Raw genomic sequence first — 18,283 nt, forward strand, 5'->3', positions numbered from 1 at the left:
GTATGAATTCACAATTGGCAACAGTTGGCATGTGCGTTTGTGTTTTAGTGTCTAACATTTGTGTTGTGTTTGTATTAACGTTGTTTTTTGTTTGTTTTTTTAGTTCACACTTTGCCTAATCTCGGTTGCTACATCTGCTACGTTTTGTTCTCAAACATGATCAGGATGCTTCCTCTTGAGTCATCCGAGGTATAGCCGGGTTGAGTCAGTTGAAGGCTGAAGTGCTGTTCGGTGGAAGCGTGGGGGTGTCATCTCGAAAGGCGTCCGACTGAAGGTCTGTGTAAAAAAAAAAATAAGACACACGCCCTCTTTACTTTGTGTTTGTGAAACATTTAAAACACCACAGTACTTTTTACTCTATCATGCAGAACCCATATGTGTAATACATAAGTGTTTTTTTGTTTGTTTTGTTTCTTTAACACATATTAACTTTAAGACACAACTGAGTTTCTAATATTCACATCAATTTCGTAGGTAAATTGCTGCTCTTTCACACAAAGTAAATATTATATTGGTGATTTTTATGGTTTTTGATCATCAGCAAGAAGAGCCATCAATAGACCCAAATTCCCCTAGTGGTACAAAATAAGTCCCTTTGCTTGTGCATATTTTTTAATATAACTGTATTTTGTGCAGATGCATGAATTTTTCCTTTTTTTCATTTTCAAGTTTTAATTCCAAGTTCCAAGTTAGTTGGGCAGAAACCAGTCCCACTCCCTAACCCTAACCCTAAGTTTTAACCCATACTACTTACTACTTGTGTGTGTGACAGAATGTAAGAACAAGCCAAAATGTCCTCACTTTCACAAAATGCCCTGAATTCCTACATTTTTAACCACAAATCACACACACACACACACACACACACACACGTTTGTGCAGCATTCATACTAAATATAACTAAATACCTAACCCTAACGCTTACCATAACCTAAATCCAATTCTAACCCTAAAACCACCCAACCACCCCTCACCCCAAAAAGCCCTTTAAAAGATCAGCCATAATGTCCTCACCCTGTATGGATTTTTGGTCCTCACAAAGCAGAAATACAAGAACACACACACACACACACACACACACACACACACACACACACACACACACACACACACACACACACACGGTTCGTAACAGTATGCCACAGAAACTAAGTGGGTATGATTCTTGATAATCAGGGCTTGTGGTGGCAATGTGCCGACAAAATACTGACCTCACAGACAGTTCGGTTTCCCAGTACTGTGTTTTCTAGTGTATATTCTGAATGTATTCTAAAGACAAATAGCATTTTGGCGACTAAAAATATAAGACGATTCAAAAGGCATTTGCTGTAAGAATTTAGCATGGACTTCCAAACAAATTAAAGTAAATTGATTAAGTTCATTGGAAGTCCATTCAGATCATTTACATGCTCCGAAACACATTTTTCACAACATGTTGAAACCTCTTTGGAACTCTTGCACCCTACATCAGTACATCAGTTTTCAACACTTTAATAATTATTTTTTGGCCTGAAAATCCTCACTTCTGAAGTCACTGTGAAGTTCGGTTGAACTGTCAAACCTGTGTCCTTCAGTGACAGACCATGATTACAAGATGCACAACTGTTCACCTGCATGACAAAAAAAACAACAACAAAAAACCACTCTGTTTCATTTCAAACATAGACTTACACTTGCCAGTCAGAAGAGCTTCATCTTCCTAAATATCTCACTTGCAGAAGGAAATTCAATGTTAAGATTAGAATGGCTTTTCCATCTTGCTGAACACTGCATTTCAGATTCCCCTTTCTTAATTTGAACATGTAAATGTAAAGCGGATGCTCCACATAATGTCCAAGGACTTCCTCTTTCTGTCCTTTTCCTTTTAATTTAACCTTTTGTTGTGTGTATTTTACTGTGGAAAAAAATCATACGTCTGCTGTAATTACACAGGGTTTTTCTGTTGGTGAAAGACACACAGTATGGACAGTTTAGTTCACATATATGGTGAGTGACTATAAAGAGTATAAAAACATGTTCAGCTCACCAATGAGCGTCAAGCCTTGGTGCTGGTTCAGTATAACTGATGTTTCCTCTTCCTCCTCCTCCTCCTCTTCTTCCTCCTCTCCCCACTCTGCAATATTAGCCGGGGGGATGCACTGCTCCAAGAACAGGTCCTCGTCGTCGTCCTCCAGGTCCAAGTTCTCTGGAGGCCAGCGCAGCTCTCCACTCTCCACCTCACTCACCTCTGTGGGTTCCACCACAATGGAGGGGAGACGTTCTCTCCCAAGTTCCTGCTCTGGGCTGTTCAAGGACGTCTCTGGACCCAGGACGATCTCAATGGGGTCAGGGAAGATCTGAAGGAGAAGGTCGGAGAGAGCAGAATGTGAATTCAGTAGGAAAGCCACACTGACTTTCAGTCAGGGAAAAGCAAAATGCTCCACTCTTGCTATTATTTTTCAATGAATTCAAAGCAAGCAGCCTATATTGTTGTTTTTAAACAGGTGAACATTGAACATGTATTGTGTCTCAATGGTTTTAAAATTCTTGATTGTTTCAGCACTTATGTCCCATTTGTTCAGCAATCTCTGAAAAACCTGTATTCATCTTTCATTAACTCTAACTGGATTGGTAAGTAAACAACAAAATGCTCAATAATGAGAGTCTGGTCATGATGGAACACACCTGGAATGGCAATCTCTCATCTGTCCTTGACATGTCTTCACAGTTTGGGTCCTGACTGCTCAGCTCCGTTGTCGCTCTGCAGAAACAGAATGTGGATATAATGAGAGAACAGAACCTAGAAACACGTACAGATCCAATTCTCAGCACGGGCGCTTCATAAACATGGATGGGTGACATTCACTCTCTAATTTTTTATTTTTTTATTTATTTGACAGGATAGGTAAAAACGCTGTGCTATCTTAACTAAGTGTCATGTATATAGGATGTTTGTAGTGTTTCAGGCTTTTATAGTAGAATAAGCCACATAACCACAAATAATTCATCATTTACTATCACCAAGGCTATCACAATTATCATTCACCAATGATTTGAAACAGTGATTCTTATAATAAATTCAAGAATATTTAGCCATATTGTTAAGCCATAGTTTTGTTTTACAGTTAAAAGCTTTTAAACCATTAAAAACGTTATTTCTAAAGGCCGAGTTTGCCAGCTCTATATGTACTTATTCTTTACATGTGGAAACTGTTGCGAAAACTCACAGAAATCCCCTTTAGAAATAGATTTTACTATGACAGTAACAACATTGTGATAACATTTTTCAGAATGTGCTGGTTTGGGGGGATTATTTTGTTTTATCTCATATTTCGGGGGGGGGGGGGGGGGGGGGGATAGATCCTGTGTTGATTTGGGGGGGAAATCCCATAGTAGATTTCACAGTTTGTCACAGCTTGTGTCACAAAAGTTTCACGCAGAATTGAGATCCACAGCTTAATATTCAGTTTTACTGTGAAATCACATCATCCAAATCATCAGTTTCTAGCTTTTGGTTGGTCTTACATTTTATGGCCAGTAAGCAAGAGACAAACATGCTGAAATGCAAACCTGGATTAGAACAGCGCTAAAATAAGGTTTGATACCATGAATGATGAAATCCTTTGATGCTCATATTTCAGTCTGACTGAATCAATGTGCTGCTTTAACAAAAACCTATGAGCCTCTGTGTTACATCAGAGCCATTTTTTTTTCATCACCTATACAAACCAAAGTCCCGCGTGTTGTCTTTCAGCTGATCCTGCAATCTATATCAACCCTGCACTGCATCAAGTGGTCATCAACTGTTTCAGACAGAAGCACACGCCTGCGTCCATATCTGAACTCATTCTATTTAAAGTCTCTACAAGAGCTAACAGGGGGATTAAGTAGAACTGAGGCTCTGCCTGAATCCTCTTTTCATCCTTCCCTCCTGCCCCCTCTCCTTTCCCCCTCTGTGTAGCGTTTTCTCACTCTGTTTAAGTACCAATCATGGTGCATTTTTACTTGTCGTTTACTGACATCAGCGTACAACACATGCGCCTCTGTCTCTTCATGCTTTGCTCAAATGATTTGTTTTTGAGATCTGTAAAACCCACTGAAAGAACATTGTTGATCTTATCTCCATGACTCTTGCACACACACAAATTTTTGCACAGCGTGCGTTTTTTAGTACTTTAGATGTATGTGCAAGTACACACACACACACACACACAGTTCACATGTGTCTATAGCTGTGAGGACTCTCAAAGACATAATGCATTCATTAGCCCCAAAAACCTTCACCATGCCTAACCCCAAACCACCTAACCTCAACCAAAACCAAGTTCTCACCCTCCAAAAGCTCTTTAAGTTGTGAAGATCTGTCTTTGCAATATCAACATGTCATCACAATGTTGTTTTTGAAATAAAATGTATCTCACCACCTCATTGACGGAGAGAGAGTGGACGTCAAACAGGAAATGTATAAATAGGGTAAGAGTTAGGGTTAGGGTAAGGGTTAGGGTTAGGGTTAGATACCAGGTTTAGGGTCATTACCCTTAGATACCATCATCACCGTCACCTTCTTTTCCACTCGCTCACATTGAATTGACCATAAATGACATTTCACTTTGGCAAGTTTCAGGAATACCGTTTCTCATCAACATGTTTGACTTCATTTATTATGAAGAAGAAACACTAAGTCAGTTTGCACAACAGCTAAAACGAGGACACCCTGTTCTCATCTTAACAAGATCAGCTTTAGGAGGAATCTGTCATTTTTTAAAAAAAAAATTTGACCCACTTGTGAGCGAGTGCACGGCCCTGCTACAGTTCAATTTCTGATATTATGCTGCTGACAAACGTGGCACGATAAGCTGTGTGTGTGCCACCTGGGATGGAAACTTTCAGCAGCTATTATGATGAAGAAGCTTAACCTCCATGTAATCCCACCCATATACACTGCCTGTGAACACCTGCACACTGCAGCTCAGTCAACAGTCAGTCTTTGTTTGTGCGCCGCGCTCTGTTTTCTTATTTAGAAATGCTGTGCATAAAACAGTGAATATAATGTTACAACCCCAAGCTATATGATCAGCGAAATGCGCACCTGGGTGTTGACAGCTGAGCTATTATCAGAGCCATCAGGAGGATGTGGCTCTGAGAACGTGCTCTTGCGACACGTTGTTTTTAAATGCACCTTATGAAAGAGGGTGGATGAAACTATGAAGAAACATTACAGCTCACCACACACACACACACACACACACACACACACACACACACACACACTCCCATGTCCTCTTACCCCTCAGGTGCAGTCAGATAGAGGTATTCTCCATCTTGGCACAGGTCCACAGTGGCGAAGCTCTGCTCCTCCACGATGAGTGGAGGTGACTCGAGTGGGGGTGCAGAAGGAGATGAGCAGCTCCCACAGCCCTCCCCTTCTGCAGAGCCCTCAGTGAGGCTTGGGGCCTCCAGGGCGAAGCCTGGTTTGTGGGTTGCTTGAACCCTCAGAGTTGTCCAAACCTTTAGAAGACGATCAGGAGGTATAGAGTTGTGTCTGGTGTCCTTTTACAGTCAGAACGGGACCATGTCACTCGTCCAGATCAGTCTGCTTGCTTGCCCACAGCCGACATACACTCACCAGTCTCCTGTGTATCCCACTTCCTTCCTCGTGTCTCTCTCAATACCCCTCCCTGTCCCAGCCCACCCCACTGCCAGGCTTTGGATTAGCGTCTCTTTCGATTACAGAGCCTGGGTGGGTGACGTCAGCCAGGCTTGACGGTCTACTCTGATGAGCTGGCACACTGGGTCGTTTGGTGCATCTGTGAGGAAACACATACGGGGCACACAGTTGGCACATGGCTCAAACTGTTGATGGAAGCTCAACCAAAGGACTATAACTTCTCACAAAATAATCACAGACATTTTTTTATTAACAACTTACCTTCTATATTCTCCAACATCTGTCAGCTTGTCTCGCTTTCCCTCCCTCTTATTTTTCGACTGTGTGTTGCTGCTCCATGAGTGGATTTAGATTTGGGCGATTCATGGAATTAGCCCAGGGATCAAGGTCTCATGGATGGGGCGGGGTCTGTCTGTCTGTCTATCTATCTATCTATCTAGATAGAAACATACTGTTTCCTCTTTATCTATCTATCTAGATAGATAAAGAGGAAACAGTGTTTTTTTCATGGCGCGTTTCCTGTTTCTGCAGAATTGTACTGTCAAGTGAAAGGAAAAAGTGTGTGCACATGCAGTATGATCGGGGCAGTTCACCTACTCACAAATAATATAGCAAGGACACAATTCCTGTTTGACACACCTTCTCACAACCAGAGGCCAAAGCACCACAACTGAGTCTGTGGAAATAATTACTTCTGCTTTTAACCGACTCACTAATTCTGCTTTATCACGCCATTTATTAGTGCAGCAGTACTACATCAAGTTATCTCAGATATCTCTGTTTTAAACATTTAATATATGCATGGTTCACGGTCGTCTTATGTCTTTCGTCATATACTTCATATTAGAATCAAAACACATTCAGCTCTGTGACTGTTAATGGTTGAAAACAATTACCGAGGCATAAACCTAATTATTTCTCAGTAAACGGGGATTCACAGAATCTATATCAACAATGAGACTCAATCTTCAGTTTGCCAGTGCAGACATTAGATAGTTTTTATCAAGTTTATCAAGTTTGAAATAACCAAAAATACTCAACACAAAAAGACACACACACTAACGGAAAGCATTTTTGCATTTTTATTTATTTATCTTTCAGAAATTCCCTCTGGCTTTGAAACAACAGGATGAAGAACTCAATGAACAGGTTCCTACAACAAACCAGGAGAGCAACTTTGCTCTGTGTCTCTGCTCATCTCTAACATTTTGCAGCACTCTCCTGCAAGACAGCAACAGGTAAAACAAACTCTTTACAAACCCCAGGATACTTCCATAGATGTGATTGCATGTGCTTTTTTTTTTATGTGTTGTATTGTGTGGTCACGTGTTGCCATGTAATCATGTAATCCTGTGTATAAATCCCTGACCTTAAAAATCTGCAAAGCTGTCAAACGGTGATATGATTAACATATTTCAGCTGTTTGTTGTGATTCACAGACGTGCTCATCATCTGACGTTCAAGTCATGTCATATTTCGCGCGCCGTGGAGACAATGTTTCTCCCTCAGGTAAAAAATAAATAAATAAGTAAAACAAAAAGTATTTTATATCAGCTCTCTAAGACCAAACAGTTGGACTAATGTATCTGGTAAATAGGTCTCTGTAGGCTTACTGGGCGTGGCACATACCTCATGTGAAACACATATGCAATTTAAAACAATAATAATAATAAATTGAATGTAAAATATTAGAGGAGAGGGCAGTTATATAATTTCTTTTTTTTTAAACCTCCTGTCTCCTGACATTTAAAAAGGACTTTATTTAAAGTGTATCCTATTCTCCACCAGTTATATGAAATGTTGGCTCTTTTGCCCACCAGCTCTTTTTAAATAGTTCAGCAGGAACAACAGAAGGGATGCTGATCAGATTAACTGTGGCTCTGTAAAAAGGACATGATTGTACTGAGAATATTGTTGCTTGTTTTCACAGACCCGGGCCCTGTGGCCTTTACAGCCAAGCTGGACGTCTGTGACAGCTACCCAAAACACTCTGGAGTCCTGAAGTTCACCACTGTCCTGGTCAACGAGGGAGACGGCTACAGTCCTGACACGGGCGTCTTCACATGTCCTGTGGAGGGCTTGTATCACTTCACCATACATGTGTCTGTCTACGGGCGTGGACAGTGCGCTATATTCAAGAACGGAGAGAAAGTGGTGTCTCTGTATCACACCTCTCTCCCTGACAAATGTAGCCAAGTGGCCAGTGTGAGCGGTGTGGTGAAACTGTCCAAGAATGATCAGGTGTGGGTGAATCTCTGGGGTTGTGAGAGAAATGACATATTTGCGAGTGGAGACAATGACACTGTCTTTGTTGGAGTTCGTTTGAGTTAAAAGTGGCAAAAAATAATTTATTTTATGTGCCAGCAAATTAGGTGATTATTGTGTGAATTTGATACACAAATGTGACAATGGTTTGATGCAGAATGTACTGTATGTTGTCTTATGACAACACCAAATAAAATGTTTTAGTCGCATGCATTGTGTTTGTCAGTCAGTACAAATAATCATTATCATTATCATAGTTGTTTACAGAAGAGGATTAATGCCACATGTGGAAATAATCTGGAAGCAAAAATAAATAATTAAGCCATAATTATGAGATTACAGTCAGACTTCTGACTGTCTGTAATCCCAGAGTTCTGTTTCTATTCCGTTTTATAAAATACTGATCCAAAGTGGTCTTAATCCTCTTCCGCAATTATTTACCTTTATAGTGATTATTTGTTTCTTTTTTTTCTGGACTCGCAGCTATTTTTTGATGAAGTCAAATAAAGTCGTTTCCCTCCAAGCCCATAGGAGGCGCTAGTTCTAAAATAAATCCTCGTTTTGTGGTTTACGCATGCGCAGGTGGTGTGTTTTCAAACGGATGGACGCTCTGGCGGCAGTGTAAAGTGATTGAGCATCACATTCGTTGTATCAATCGAGTTTATTTTCCACCACTATTTGTTTTTTTGTACAATGGATTTAGACAGTGGAACATACGAACCCGGGTTTGTTGGGATACGATTTTGTCAAGAATGGTGAGTGTGTGGCAGAATACAGGCTATGGAATTTCACATCGTTAGCTTGCTAGCTACACACACGCTTATGTTGTTACGCTTCGTCTTATTTTAGAACATTTGAAAAACAACAGGAAGTCATTTAAAACGTCCACTCTCTTTTCAGTAATAACATGTTGTACCCGAAAGAAGACAAGGAGAACCGTGTCCTGCTGTATGCGGTAAGTGTCATTTACCTGTTGAAGGATCTGTACGATAGGAACCACTTTATTTACACTGCCATAACATTAGTCCATGTGCATAAACCCCCTCAGATATGTAAGCAGCTTAAACAGTAAAGGTTTGGTGTGCAGGCTTTGACACTGAGATAACTTGTGTGAATGATGGTTGGAGATGCAAACTTCAAGCAGCTGGTTGTCATGGAACTGAGAGTTTGCAGAGTTTAGGCTTTAGTTCGTTTGTTCAACCTGCTTTCTGGAAAAAGTCCCTGTCCAAAAGCGTGCTTACATATCCACAGCATACCTGTTGTGTAATTTTGGTTGTCCACGTTTGTTTGTCTTAATTTCCACTGAATTTATTTCAACCCACAGTGCAGGAATTGTGACTACCAACAAGAGGCAGACAACAGTTGCATATATGTCAATAAGATCACCCACGAGGTTGAGTAAGTATCACAAACTACAGTGGCCAGTTTATCATTTGTGCTTAATTATCTGACCTAGTTATGAAGATTTGAATTAATTTTAGAGGCCTGATAATATTTTTAGGTGTGCACTGACTGACTGTGTGTGTGTGACGATATCTGACCCTTAATTTAATGTAAAAATCAGTAAATGGGTTACAGTGAAATGTATTTTAGCTGTGCACAAAGAAACCACAGATTTTACATCACAAATTACAATGTTTTATGATGTTGGAACCACATTATTGAGAGACCTCATAAGAAGCAGAAGAGAAGGGGATTATTTTTGATTCGTTAAGGATCAAAAGGATCATTTCCGTTTTGTTTTTTCTCCAGTGAATTGACACAGATCATCGCTGATGTATCTCAGGATCCAACTCTACCAAGAACGGAGGATCACCCTTGTCCCAAGTAGGTTTAACCATAATTAGCTGGCAACACAAGTTATCTAAGGACAACCCAAAATGTTTATCATGGGTAATGACCAATTTTTTTTATTGGTTTGGTGGCATATTATAAAAGCGAAAAACAACAGGCAGAACAGAAAGTTGAGCAGATTGAACTTGTTGCTAACATGATCATCTTATTACAGTTTTCCTCCCCACAACCTGAATTAGGCATGTTTTTATATTTTAGCACCTTTTTTGTTTTTTTACTTGACAATTACAAGACAAGTACAGCCAATTTTTGTAAACTGAAACTCGTAACCCTTGATTGTTGATGTTAAGCTATTATGTACCTTTTTCATTACTGTTAACATTTTGATTTAAGATTCAGGTTTTATTATTACTTAAAAATGTTTTCGTCTGTCTGTATTTTTTGAAATGTTTTTAAGTTATTACAGACGATAAATAATTTAACAAAACTAAACATAGACTTACTGCGTTTGTCCAACATTTGTCTTTTTTGGACTGTCACTGATTGTGAAATGTGTGGTTGTGTCAGCAGCTGGTGTATTTTCTAATGTTGTGCATGCACCCGCCGCCTCTCTTCCCAGGTGTGGTCACAAGGAGGCAGTGTTCTTCCAGTCTCACAGTATGAAAGCTGAGGTAATACTCTGACTCTGTAGTTTGTGCATGATTGTTTTCTCTTTGAGCGAAGATCTGCTGTTTTTAAACATTTTTATTCTCCCAACAGGATGCGATGAGACTGTACTATGTCTGCACAGCTCCTCACTGTGGACACAGGTGGACAGAGTAAAGCTGGTGAAGATAAAGTTTGGACATTATGCATCTACAGTATTTCTGTTCCAAAAAGCTCCAGTGGACACTTTCTTTCTTCCAATTTGTTGTTCAACAGAAGCTTGTAGATTCGGAAAACGATCGGATTGTGAATATATTTTTTTTAGCAGTTGTCATTTTCAGATGTGTTTCATTAGATTAAAAGGAATCACTTGTTTCAAATGTCTCTGACTTTTTTTTTTATTTAAACATGTATACATCTGCAAATATTCACACCACATCATCTACAGTTGTTGTGATTTTGAAGCAGTTACATCTGATCTCTATTTTTACTGGTTTCATTCCTACTTCCTCCTTCTTTCAAATGTATATTCCAAACCAGTTGTGTAACTGTAGACTATGACTCAGCATGAACGATGGATAATGCCAATGAAGGTGTACTTCCCGTGACCACGCCTCCATAAAAATCCTCTTTGATAAAGCTGCTGCACACCCTGCTGCTGGTCACTCTGTTTAAAACTCTACAGGATGACGGAACATAAAGGTATGGCAATATAACATTCTAGTAGACATGTACTATTATGACATGAGCTGACTTTTGTGTTGAAAATGCTTTTGACCGTCTCACGCTGCCTTTCAGTGAACATCGTTGCAAGAGTCCATTGGCGAGCAGCAGAACCTAAACAAATGGAGAGACTGCAATGCTCAGCGCCAAAAGTTATCATCCACCATACTGCCCTGCCCGGCTGCAAAGGCCTGGAAGAATGTAAGCAGCAGATTTTGAGTATTCAGAGAGGACATATGATGGACAGAGGCTTTGATGACATCGGATACAAGTGAGTAGCTTTGCCTCACAAGAAAATAAAGATTTGATTCAGGCTTCAGTCTTGTTCTGTGCTTTTTACTACGCTAAATAATCATCTGTATGTGTTTCAGTTTCCTCATCGGGCAAGATGGGACAATGTTCGAGGGCAGAGGCTGGGGCGTGGTAGGGGCGCATTCCAGAGGCAACAATCATGACTCAGTGGGGATTGCTTTCATGGGCAATTTCAACAGTAAGCACATTTAACTATTGTGTTGTGGCCACAACAAAAACACATCATATATCCAGCAGGGCTGAACGTTTTGGGCAACGTATCTTAATGCAGTTTTACCTGACTGATGCTGTGATTGACGGTCCAAAATTTACCTCAGCTGAACAAATAGCAGTTTGAAACAACTGCAAAATTTAACTATTCTATTTTTGATTAGGTGATACTTTTCTCAATTGTCAGAAATTGATTATTAAAAAAACAATTCTCAATGTTTGCATGTTTACAATCACCTGATTGTATGAATTGTTGTTTTTCATTATCCTAGAACGAGCCTTTTAGGTTATTGTTGCTTCATTTTGCACAGTCCTTATATTTACTTTGTGATATATTGAAATTGTGTTTGCGAGTATTACCTCATGAGACACCATCAAAATAAAACTGTTCCATTTCCTCATAACAGGATGATAGATCTGAGTTGCTTATGTTTAACTTCATTTTTTCCTAACATAACAATCAACAATAGAGCAATCATCAGAAAAGCAGTGACTGTTAAAGTAGTATTAAAATAATAATTTCATTTGCCTTGATGTTTATTCAATTGTCCTACAGAGCCTTGGTGATTTGCTGATTATTTTGTTTCAAGTAGCAGTTTTAATTTAAAAATCAATTAGTTGCTGCCAAGAATATAGCATAATAATAATAACATGGTGAGCCTGCTGCATGGAACATAAACGCTGCTGCTTTTTGACTTCAGATGACTCTCCAAGCAAAGAGGCGATACAGTCGGTCAAACAGCTGCTGCGGTTTGGAGTTTCCCAAGACTTTTTACACCCAGACTTCACGCTGTTTGGACACAGAGATCTGGGAAACACTCAGTGTCCAGGAGATAATCTTTATGCTTCGCTGCCACAACTGAGGGGTACCACATAAAACGCAAGATTCTCTCCCTTTGGCACTTAAGCATCAACAGTTGGTGTAAACATTTGGGTATAAATGGTATGAAGAAGAGATCAGATAAAGCACAGACTCTTCACTGGGAGAAATGCTTGTGTTGTAAAAGAAAGAAGTCCTACAGGTTACACAACATAATCACAATCTGTTTCTCATGAGGAACAAAGGAACCATTTACAGGCAACAGGAGCAAAATATTCATAACCTTTTAGGCACAACTCATTACTTTATCTGGTCAAATTAGACATTTTATTTAACAAAGACTTACTTGATATTATTGTTTGTGCACTGCATAATCAACATTTCACATTAATTTAACCCCATTTTTCATTCTAAATTAACTTTGATGTACTTTGGAAAATAAAACAATCAATTGTTAATAATAATATTATTATTTGATTGCATTCTATATTACTATAAGGTATTCTGTCTGCTTTTTCTTTTTTTCTTTTTTTACTTTCACCCAAAAAGGTCAGATTTATCCACTCAGTAGCTGTTGCTTGGATTTCCACATCTGGGTTGCAAACACATGAGCAGCATAGGAGAACAGAATCATTTAAATAACAAAAGGTCTGAGGGATAACAAGTCCTGAGACAGCAGTGCAAACGTTCTGCAGCAACAGAAACCTTCACAACAAGTGTTCACTTGTGTGGATGGACATATCAGGAGAGCAGATTGCAGTCATCATGTAGAACTCTGTTTAACTTATTATTTCATTTCTGACTATGTCTGGAAATTAGCGACACGTTGTTTCACCTTAGTTGAAGTAAACGGCTGAATTGTAATTGGTCATTAATGTACAGCATGGCCTGATATCTGTGGTGGTTTATATCAGACAGTTTACATTTACCTGTGAGTTACCGTAAATTAATTAATTAAATCAAACTTATTTCTGTTTTTTTAAAACATTTTTGGGAGACTAGAAACTAATCCAATTAGTTTATTAGGCAATTAGGCAGATATTTTACTGTGAAGAGAAGGCCTTTCTCTACTGATTCTAGAGGTTAATTCATCTGTTGTTTTTAATAATATTAATCTGCAAATAATCATAGTTTTATTGGCCAATTATTATTTATGTATCAGCCAAGTGTTATACATTACAAATTTTCATTCTCAGATAAATGGCCATAAGTTACTAAAACTTCATATTTTCCTACAGAAGTTATTTTTTAAAAGATTTTTTGTTTTATTTTAAATATCTGAGCGCATTGTAGTGCAGCACAGACAAAAAAATGCACATTTTGTAGAGACAGACCATCGGTGTTGGTCATTCAATGTTTAAGTAAAAGAAGTGTGTACCATAGGTACCAAAATCAGCCGGAAAAAAAAATCAGCATTATATATCAGCCACAATACCTATATCAGTATTGACCACACTTGGTTTTGATTCAGTGTGCTTTCCTTTTTGCACTCATTCTTTCACACATACAAAACTCAAATGCAACAAAGATATTCGTTCAGTTTTTATGTGTTTGTCCATGCAGCAAGAAAACTGAAAAAAAAAATTATTATGAATATTTATGTATCCTTTATTTAGGTACATTGAGATACAATATATATTCTTAGTCCTGGTCAAGATAGCAGCATAGATAGTACAAATAGTTACAGAAATGGTAATGATGGTAATGACACGGGCAGAGGGTGCAGTGAGTTGGACGGCAGACGATGATCTGAGAGAACGAGAGGGAACGTGAGGATGGAGGAGGTCAGAAAGGTAGGAGGTAAAGATCCTTAATCTGAACCCGTGCAGTTTTACTGAATTCTGAGTTCATTCTGGGAACATTTTTATTTTTAAAAGTTGTGGCAGACCTAGCTGTAGCTGCTGATGTGATATGATAAGAGGCTGGATATAGGAAGTTTACCTTACAAGGCCTTGATAGTAAAAGTCAGCATATGCATTTTTCCTCCTTTGGTTAACAATGGTTAAACAAAGAGTATAGAAGCATGATATACAGAGTCCAGTTGCTGATGATGAGATGAAGCCACATGCATGTAAGTCACATCACCATAATCTAACACATAAGAATGAACACTGCAATTCTCTCTCTTGCTTATAGGGGAAAGCATTTCAGTACAGTACAGCGTCATTAGAGAGCAAATTTGGGCCCCCTCAGGCACTGATGAACAGAGTCACAAGAGCAAAACAATAAAAGTACACAAATAAGGATGGACAGTGTCACATACAATACAAAATATAACCGAACACTATAGTTCCCCACACTCTTCTTTCTGGATGAGAACCAGCCTGAATCTGTAGCAGCAACACACTGAGTGTTTGTTTTGCTGTAGAAGTTGAATAATATATATTTTTTAAATAATTATATTTGTATTTAGGAAGTCTGCAGAGAAAATGCTGCCTGAACATGCTTCACTCACCTCTGAGCGGATGAACTGCAGTGTTGTATGTAATATGGGAAAACCCTGTGGGCATTTCCTCTCTGCAGACGTTTGACATGTTACACAGGTGTAAGTGTGGCCGAGTTCCATTTAGCTGCTTCCTGATCACTGAGTCACGTCTTTAAAGGGACCTTTGAACTGAACAGAGCAGTATTCACTGGTATCACTGTTACTGTGACCTGTCAAACTGTCTCGTCTGCTTGGACAAAAGCCAATTAAATAAAGACCTGTATTTATTTGTGATGCTGCAGCTTTCATGGGATTTTAGTTTTAGCCTCTGAATTAATTGGAAAAGACTGTTGTTTTCCAAACAAGTTTAATTTTAAAGGTCTTTAATGGTGACACCTCTGATAATCAGTCATTGTCATTCACTTCAGGGACTTCACTTACCAGACAGGAAGTTATTTGTCCTTGTTAGCATATAAAGAAAAGAGAAACCTGCTTTCTTTAGTTGAGCACTAAAGAAAGCACTGCAAGATGGCGGCCTCCAGAAAGTGAGGCCTTTGGCTGAAATAGACTGATAGGCTTATTCTGAGGCTACAAACAATTCTTATATGAAAGCAACACTTTTCTTTTTAAACTTATGGAAAATATATTCAATTTCTGTCATGGATGTTCCACACATAGGACCTTTAATCAGAATAAATATCCATGTGGCATGAAGAGAAGTGAGGCCCAGAGCTGTCTGTTCTTTGCACTTATTTTGAAATAAACACATGTTTCAAAATAAAGCGGTTTTTCCTCATCCTGTTCATGTTTGTATAAAATCGTGTAATAATATAAGTTACAATAAGGAACAATCACCCTGTCATATATTTGCTGAGGTGTTACACAACACACTGTGCTCAGGGCCTATACTGACAGGATCTGCTCAGGCTTTGTCTTTTTTCTTTCCTTATGTTATGCCAGAGAGAGAGAGAGAGAGAGAGGGAGTTGCAGCCCAGAGGGAAAGGCGCGTGTGAGAGGGTTGAGTTTCATGAGTCATGAAAAGTGTCATAATTGAACCTGAGAGTTCACAGATCAGTCACACTGATTGACATTGGTGCACCACCTTCTTTTGGCACAGCAGTGCAGAGTCATATTCCGTTACCTGCAGATCATTTGTGTGCTGTGTATAATATTGTTGCCCAGAAGTTGAGAAATGAAGTATCCTCTTGTGGAGCTGTTTTAGTTTTTGGAGAAAACATATCTTTAAGGCAGTTTCCTAAAAATGAAGATTTGTTCAGGCGTTGTTCAAACTCTGCATACGTCACAGTAAGGTGCAGCAGCAGAGTAATCCACTACTTTTTGGAGGTAACGTGTCCTGCAGGCTTTCTGTGATCATGCGCATGTGTTGTCGCGCTGTCTGGCCAGTGCGTCTCTTCGGATCCTCACCACTTTGAATCAGCGCCTCTTTTGCTGCGCGCAGCTTTCACTCGCGTCGCTCGTTTCCTATTTCGAACTCCTGAGGGTTTTTTTTTATTGCTTGAAATGGAGGATTTGAAAACTTCTGAGCGATGTTTCCACAAGTCCTCCTCCTTCAGTATCAGCAGCCTGTTGTGGAGGCGAGATGGGATGATGCAGGAGTCTCACTCTCCGTCCCAGAAACATCCAGGTAAATCCAGCCAGGATGAAAAGTGTGACAGCGAAGTGAAGCGCGAAATTCCCACACAGGGCGCGACAGTGGAGACAAAGGACACAAGTGGGAAACGAGATGGGAACAAGGCGGAATCAAATGAGAGTGGAGGAATCGTTAAAAGCGAGAAACCTCCGTTCAGTTACAACGCGCTGATCATGATGGCGATCCGCCAGAGTCCAGAGCGACGGCTCACACTCAACGGCATCTACGAGTTCATCATGGACAACTTTCCCTACTACAGGCAGAACAGACAAGGGTGGCAGAATTCCATCAGGCACAACCTGAGTCTCAATAAGTGTTTTGTCAAAGTGCCGCGGCACTACGATGACCCGGGGAAAGGCAACTACTGGATGCTGGACCCCTGCAGTGAGGACGTCTTCATCGGCGGCGCATCAGGGAAACTCCGGCGCAGGACCACGTCTGGATCTAGGGCAAAACTTGCGCTGAAACGAGGAGGTGGAGGAGGTGGAGGAGGACGGCTGATGTCTTCCAGCACTGCAACCAGTGTGACTTTGGCCGCGGCGAGTTCCTTTTACTGGCCGGTGCCGCCGTTTCTGCCTCTGCAAACTCCAGTGCGCAGCAGCCTTGGCGCGGGCACTTACCTGAGCGCTCACCCGCGCTTCTCCAACCACGCCGCGTCTGTCGTGACTCAGCGGTCCCGCCTGAGCAGAGCGAACCCGGCAGACGTGGACCGATTCGTGCAGGCTCACCATCAGGAAATGTCCTACATCGGAGTCAGCTGCGCGCAATCCCGCCGCCATCAGATAGGCACAGCATGCGCCGCGTTCTCCACATCCATCCCCGCGTGCACACTGCCGCTGTCAGATCCCTGCCCTTTTAACATGATCTCCGGACAAGCCAGCTATTTCTACTCGCACAAGATTCCGTGCGCCGCGACTTGTAGTCCGTGTCAGGATGAGTTTACAACCAGCAGGACGTCCCCGGGTCATTTTTTATCCAAGGCCGGACACTCGGACCTCGGAGGATGCTGCACCGACTTTCCAAATTATTGCCCTCAAATCAGTCCAACTGCTCCTACATCTTGGAATATAGAAAAATAAAGTCAAAGTCATTATTATACACATAGCTGAGATTTAAAATATCACTATAGGATTTAGATGTGCTAAAAGTTACGTTTCCAGCCTGACTGGTTACAACTACTCCACACTATTTACTCAATAAAGCATTTGTGTTTAAATGCCTGAATTTAAACAGCGACTATTCTGTGTTAGAGTTTTGCAAATGAATGGAAATGTTGGGACTTTGGAAAACCTCAAAGACAAAATGTGTGTGCGCCTTAAATCCAAATCCCATCTGTAACAAGGAAGAAGGTAATAATAATAATAATAATAATAATAATAATAATAATAATCTCCACAGACGCGTTTCATTCATTATTTTTCCTCATATATCCACGTGTTAGTGTACAAAGTGTTGTTTGCGCGCATGTCACTGTTAATAAGACATTTAGAAAATGAAATAAAAATAATAATCATTGAGTCTGATGTCATTTGTTTCACTCATATACGAGAAAACTGTGTCTATAATCTTAAAAATCCTCACACCATATTATATTTCTTTTATTTCCATGAATTCAAACGAAACTCTTGCATGCACATTAGGGGAAAGTTAAACTGTTAATTTGATTCACCCTTCAACTAAATAATACACAACTATTTTGATGAGGTTTCATGTAATTAAACAATAAATGATGCTATTTTAATTGTGTGTTGTTGTTTTTTTTACCTTTTTTACCTCATTAACCATCATTTA

The 18,283-nt window shown here is 39.9% G+C and overlaps 3 protein-coding genes across 3 annotated transcripts; all 3 read left to right on the forward strand.

Moving 5' to 3' along the window:
* Positions 1–8,526: 8,526 nt before the first annotated feature.
* polr2i (RNA polymerase II subunit I) lies at positions 8,527–10,581 on the forward strand. Its single transcript, XM_083886001.1, has 6 exons — positions 8,527–8,667; positions 8,813–8,867; positions 9,237–9,310; positions 9,665–9,739; positions 10,326–10,377; positions 10,466–10,581. Exons 1-6 carry the CDS (start codon positions 8,606–8,608, stop codon positions 10,526–10,528), a joined length of 381 nt encoding a protein of 126 aa, XP_083742127.1. The 5' UTR covers positions 8,527–8,605; the 3' UTR covers positions 10,529–10,581.
* Positions 10,582–11,037: 456 nt separating this feature from the next.
* On the forward strand, positions 11,038–12,744 carry pglyrp5 (peptidoglycan recognition protein 5; the record flags this gene model as incomplete). The annotated part of the gene is made up of 4 exons (XM_083886906.1): positions 11,038–11,053; positions 11,150–11,345; positions 11,446–11,564; positions 12,298–12,744. 4 exons carry the CDS (start codon positions 11,038–11,040, stop codon positions 12,471–12,473), a joined length of 507 nt encoding a protein of 168 aa, XP_083743032.1. The 3' UTR covers positions 12,474–12,744.
* A 3,618-nt stretch (positions 12,745–16,362) lies between these two features.
* foxg1c (forkhead box G1c) lies at positions 16,363–17,571 on the forward strand (the record flags this gene model as incomplete). The annotated part of the gene is made up of 1 exon (XM_083886004.1): positions 16,363–17,571. The coding sequence occupies one exon, from the start codon at positions 16,363–16,365 to the stop codon at positions 17,569–17,571; it is 1,209 nt and encodes a 402-aa protein (XP_083742130.1).
* Between the last annotated feature and the right edge of the window lie 712 nt (positions 17,572–18,283).

This window comes from Microchirus variegatus, assembly GCF_963457635.1.
Source record: "Microchirus variegatus genome assembly, chromosome: 3".
NCBI classification, from domain to species: Eukaryota; Metazoa; Chordata; class Actinopteri; order Pleuronectiformes; family Soleidae; genus Microchirus; species Microchirus variegatus.

Excerpts from the sequence above, each read along its gene's own strand:
- polr2i (XM_083886001.1), top strand. The coding sequence starts at position 8,606 with ATGGATTTAGACAGTGGAACATACGAACCCGGGTTTGTTGGGATACGA. Across the intron at positions 8,668-8,812 it reads ATACGATTTTGTCAAGAATG|TAATAACATGTTGTACCCGA; the intron begins GTGAGTGTGTGG and ends CTCTCTTTTCAG. Across the intron at positions 9,740-10,325 it reads GAGGATCACCCTTGTCCCAA|GTGTGGTCACAAGGAGGCAG; the intron begins GTAGGTTTAACC and ends CTCTCTTCCCAG.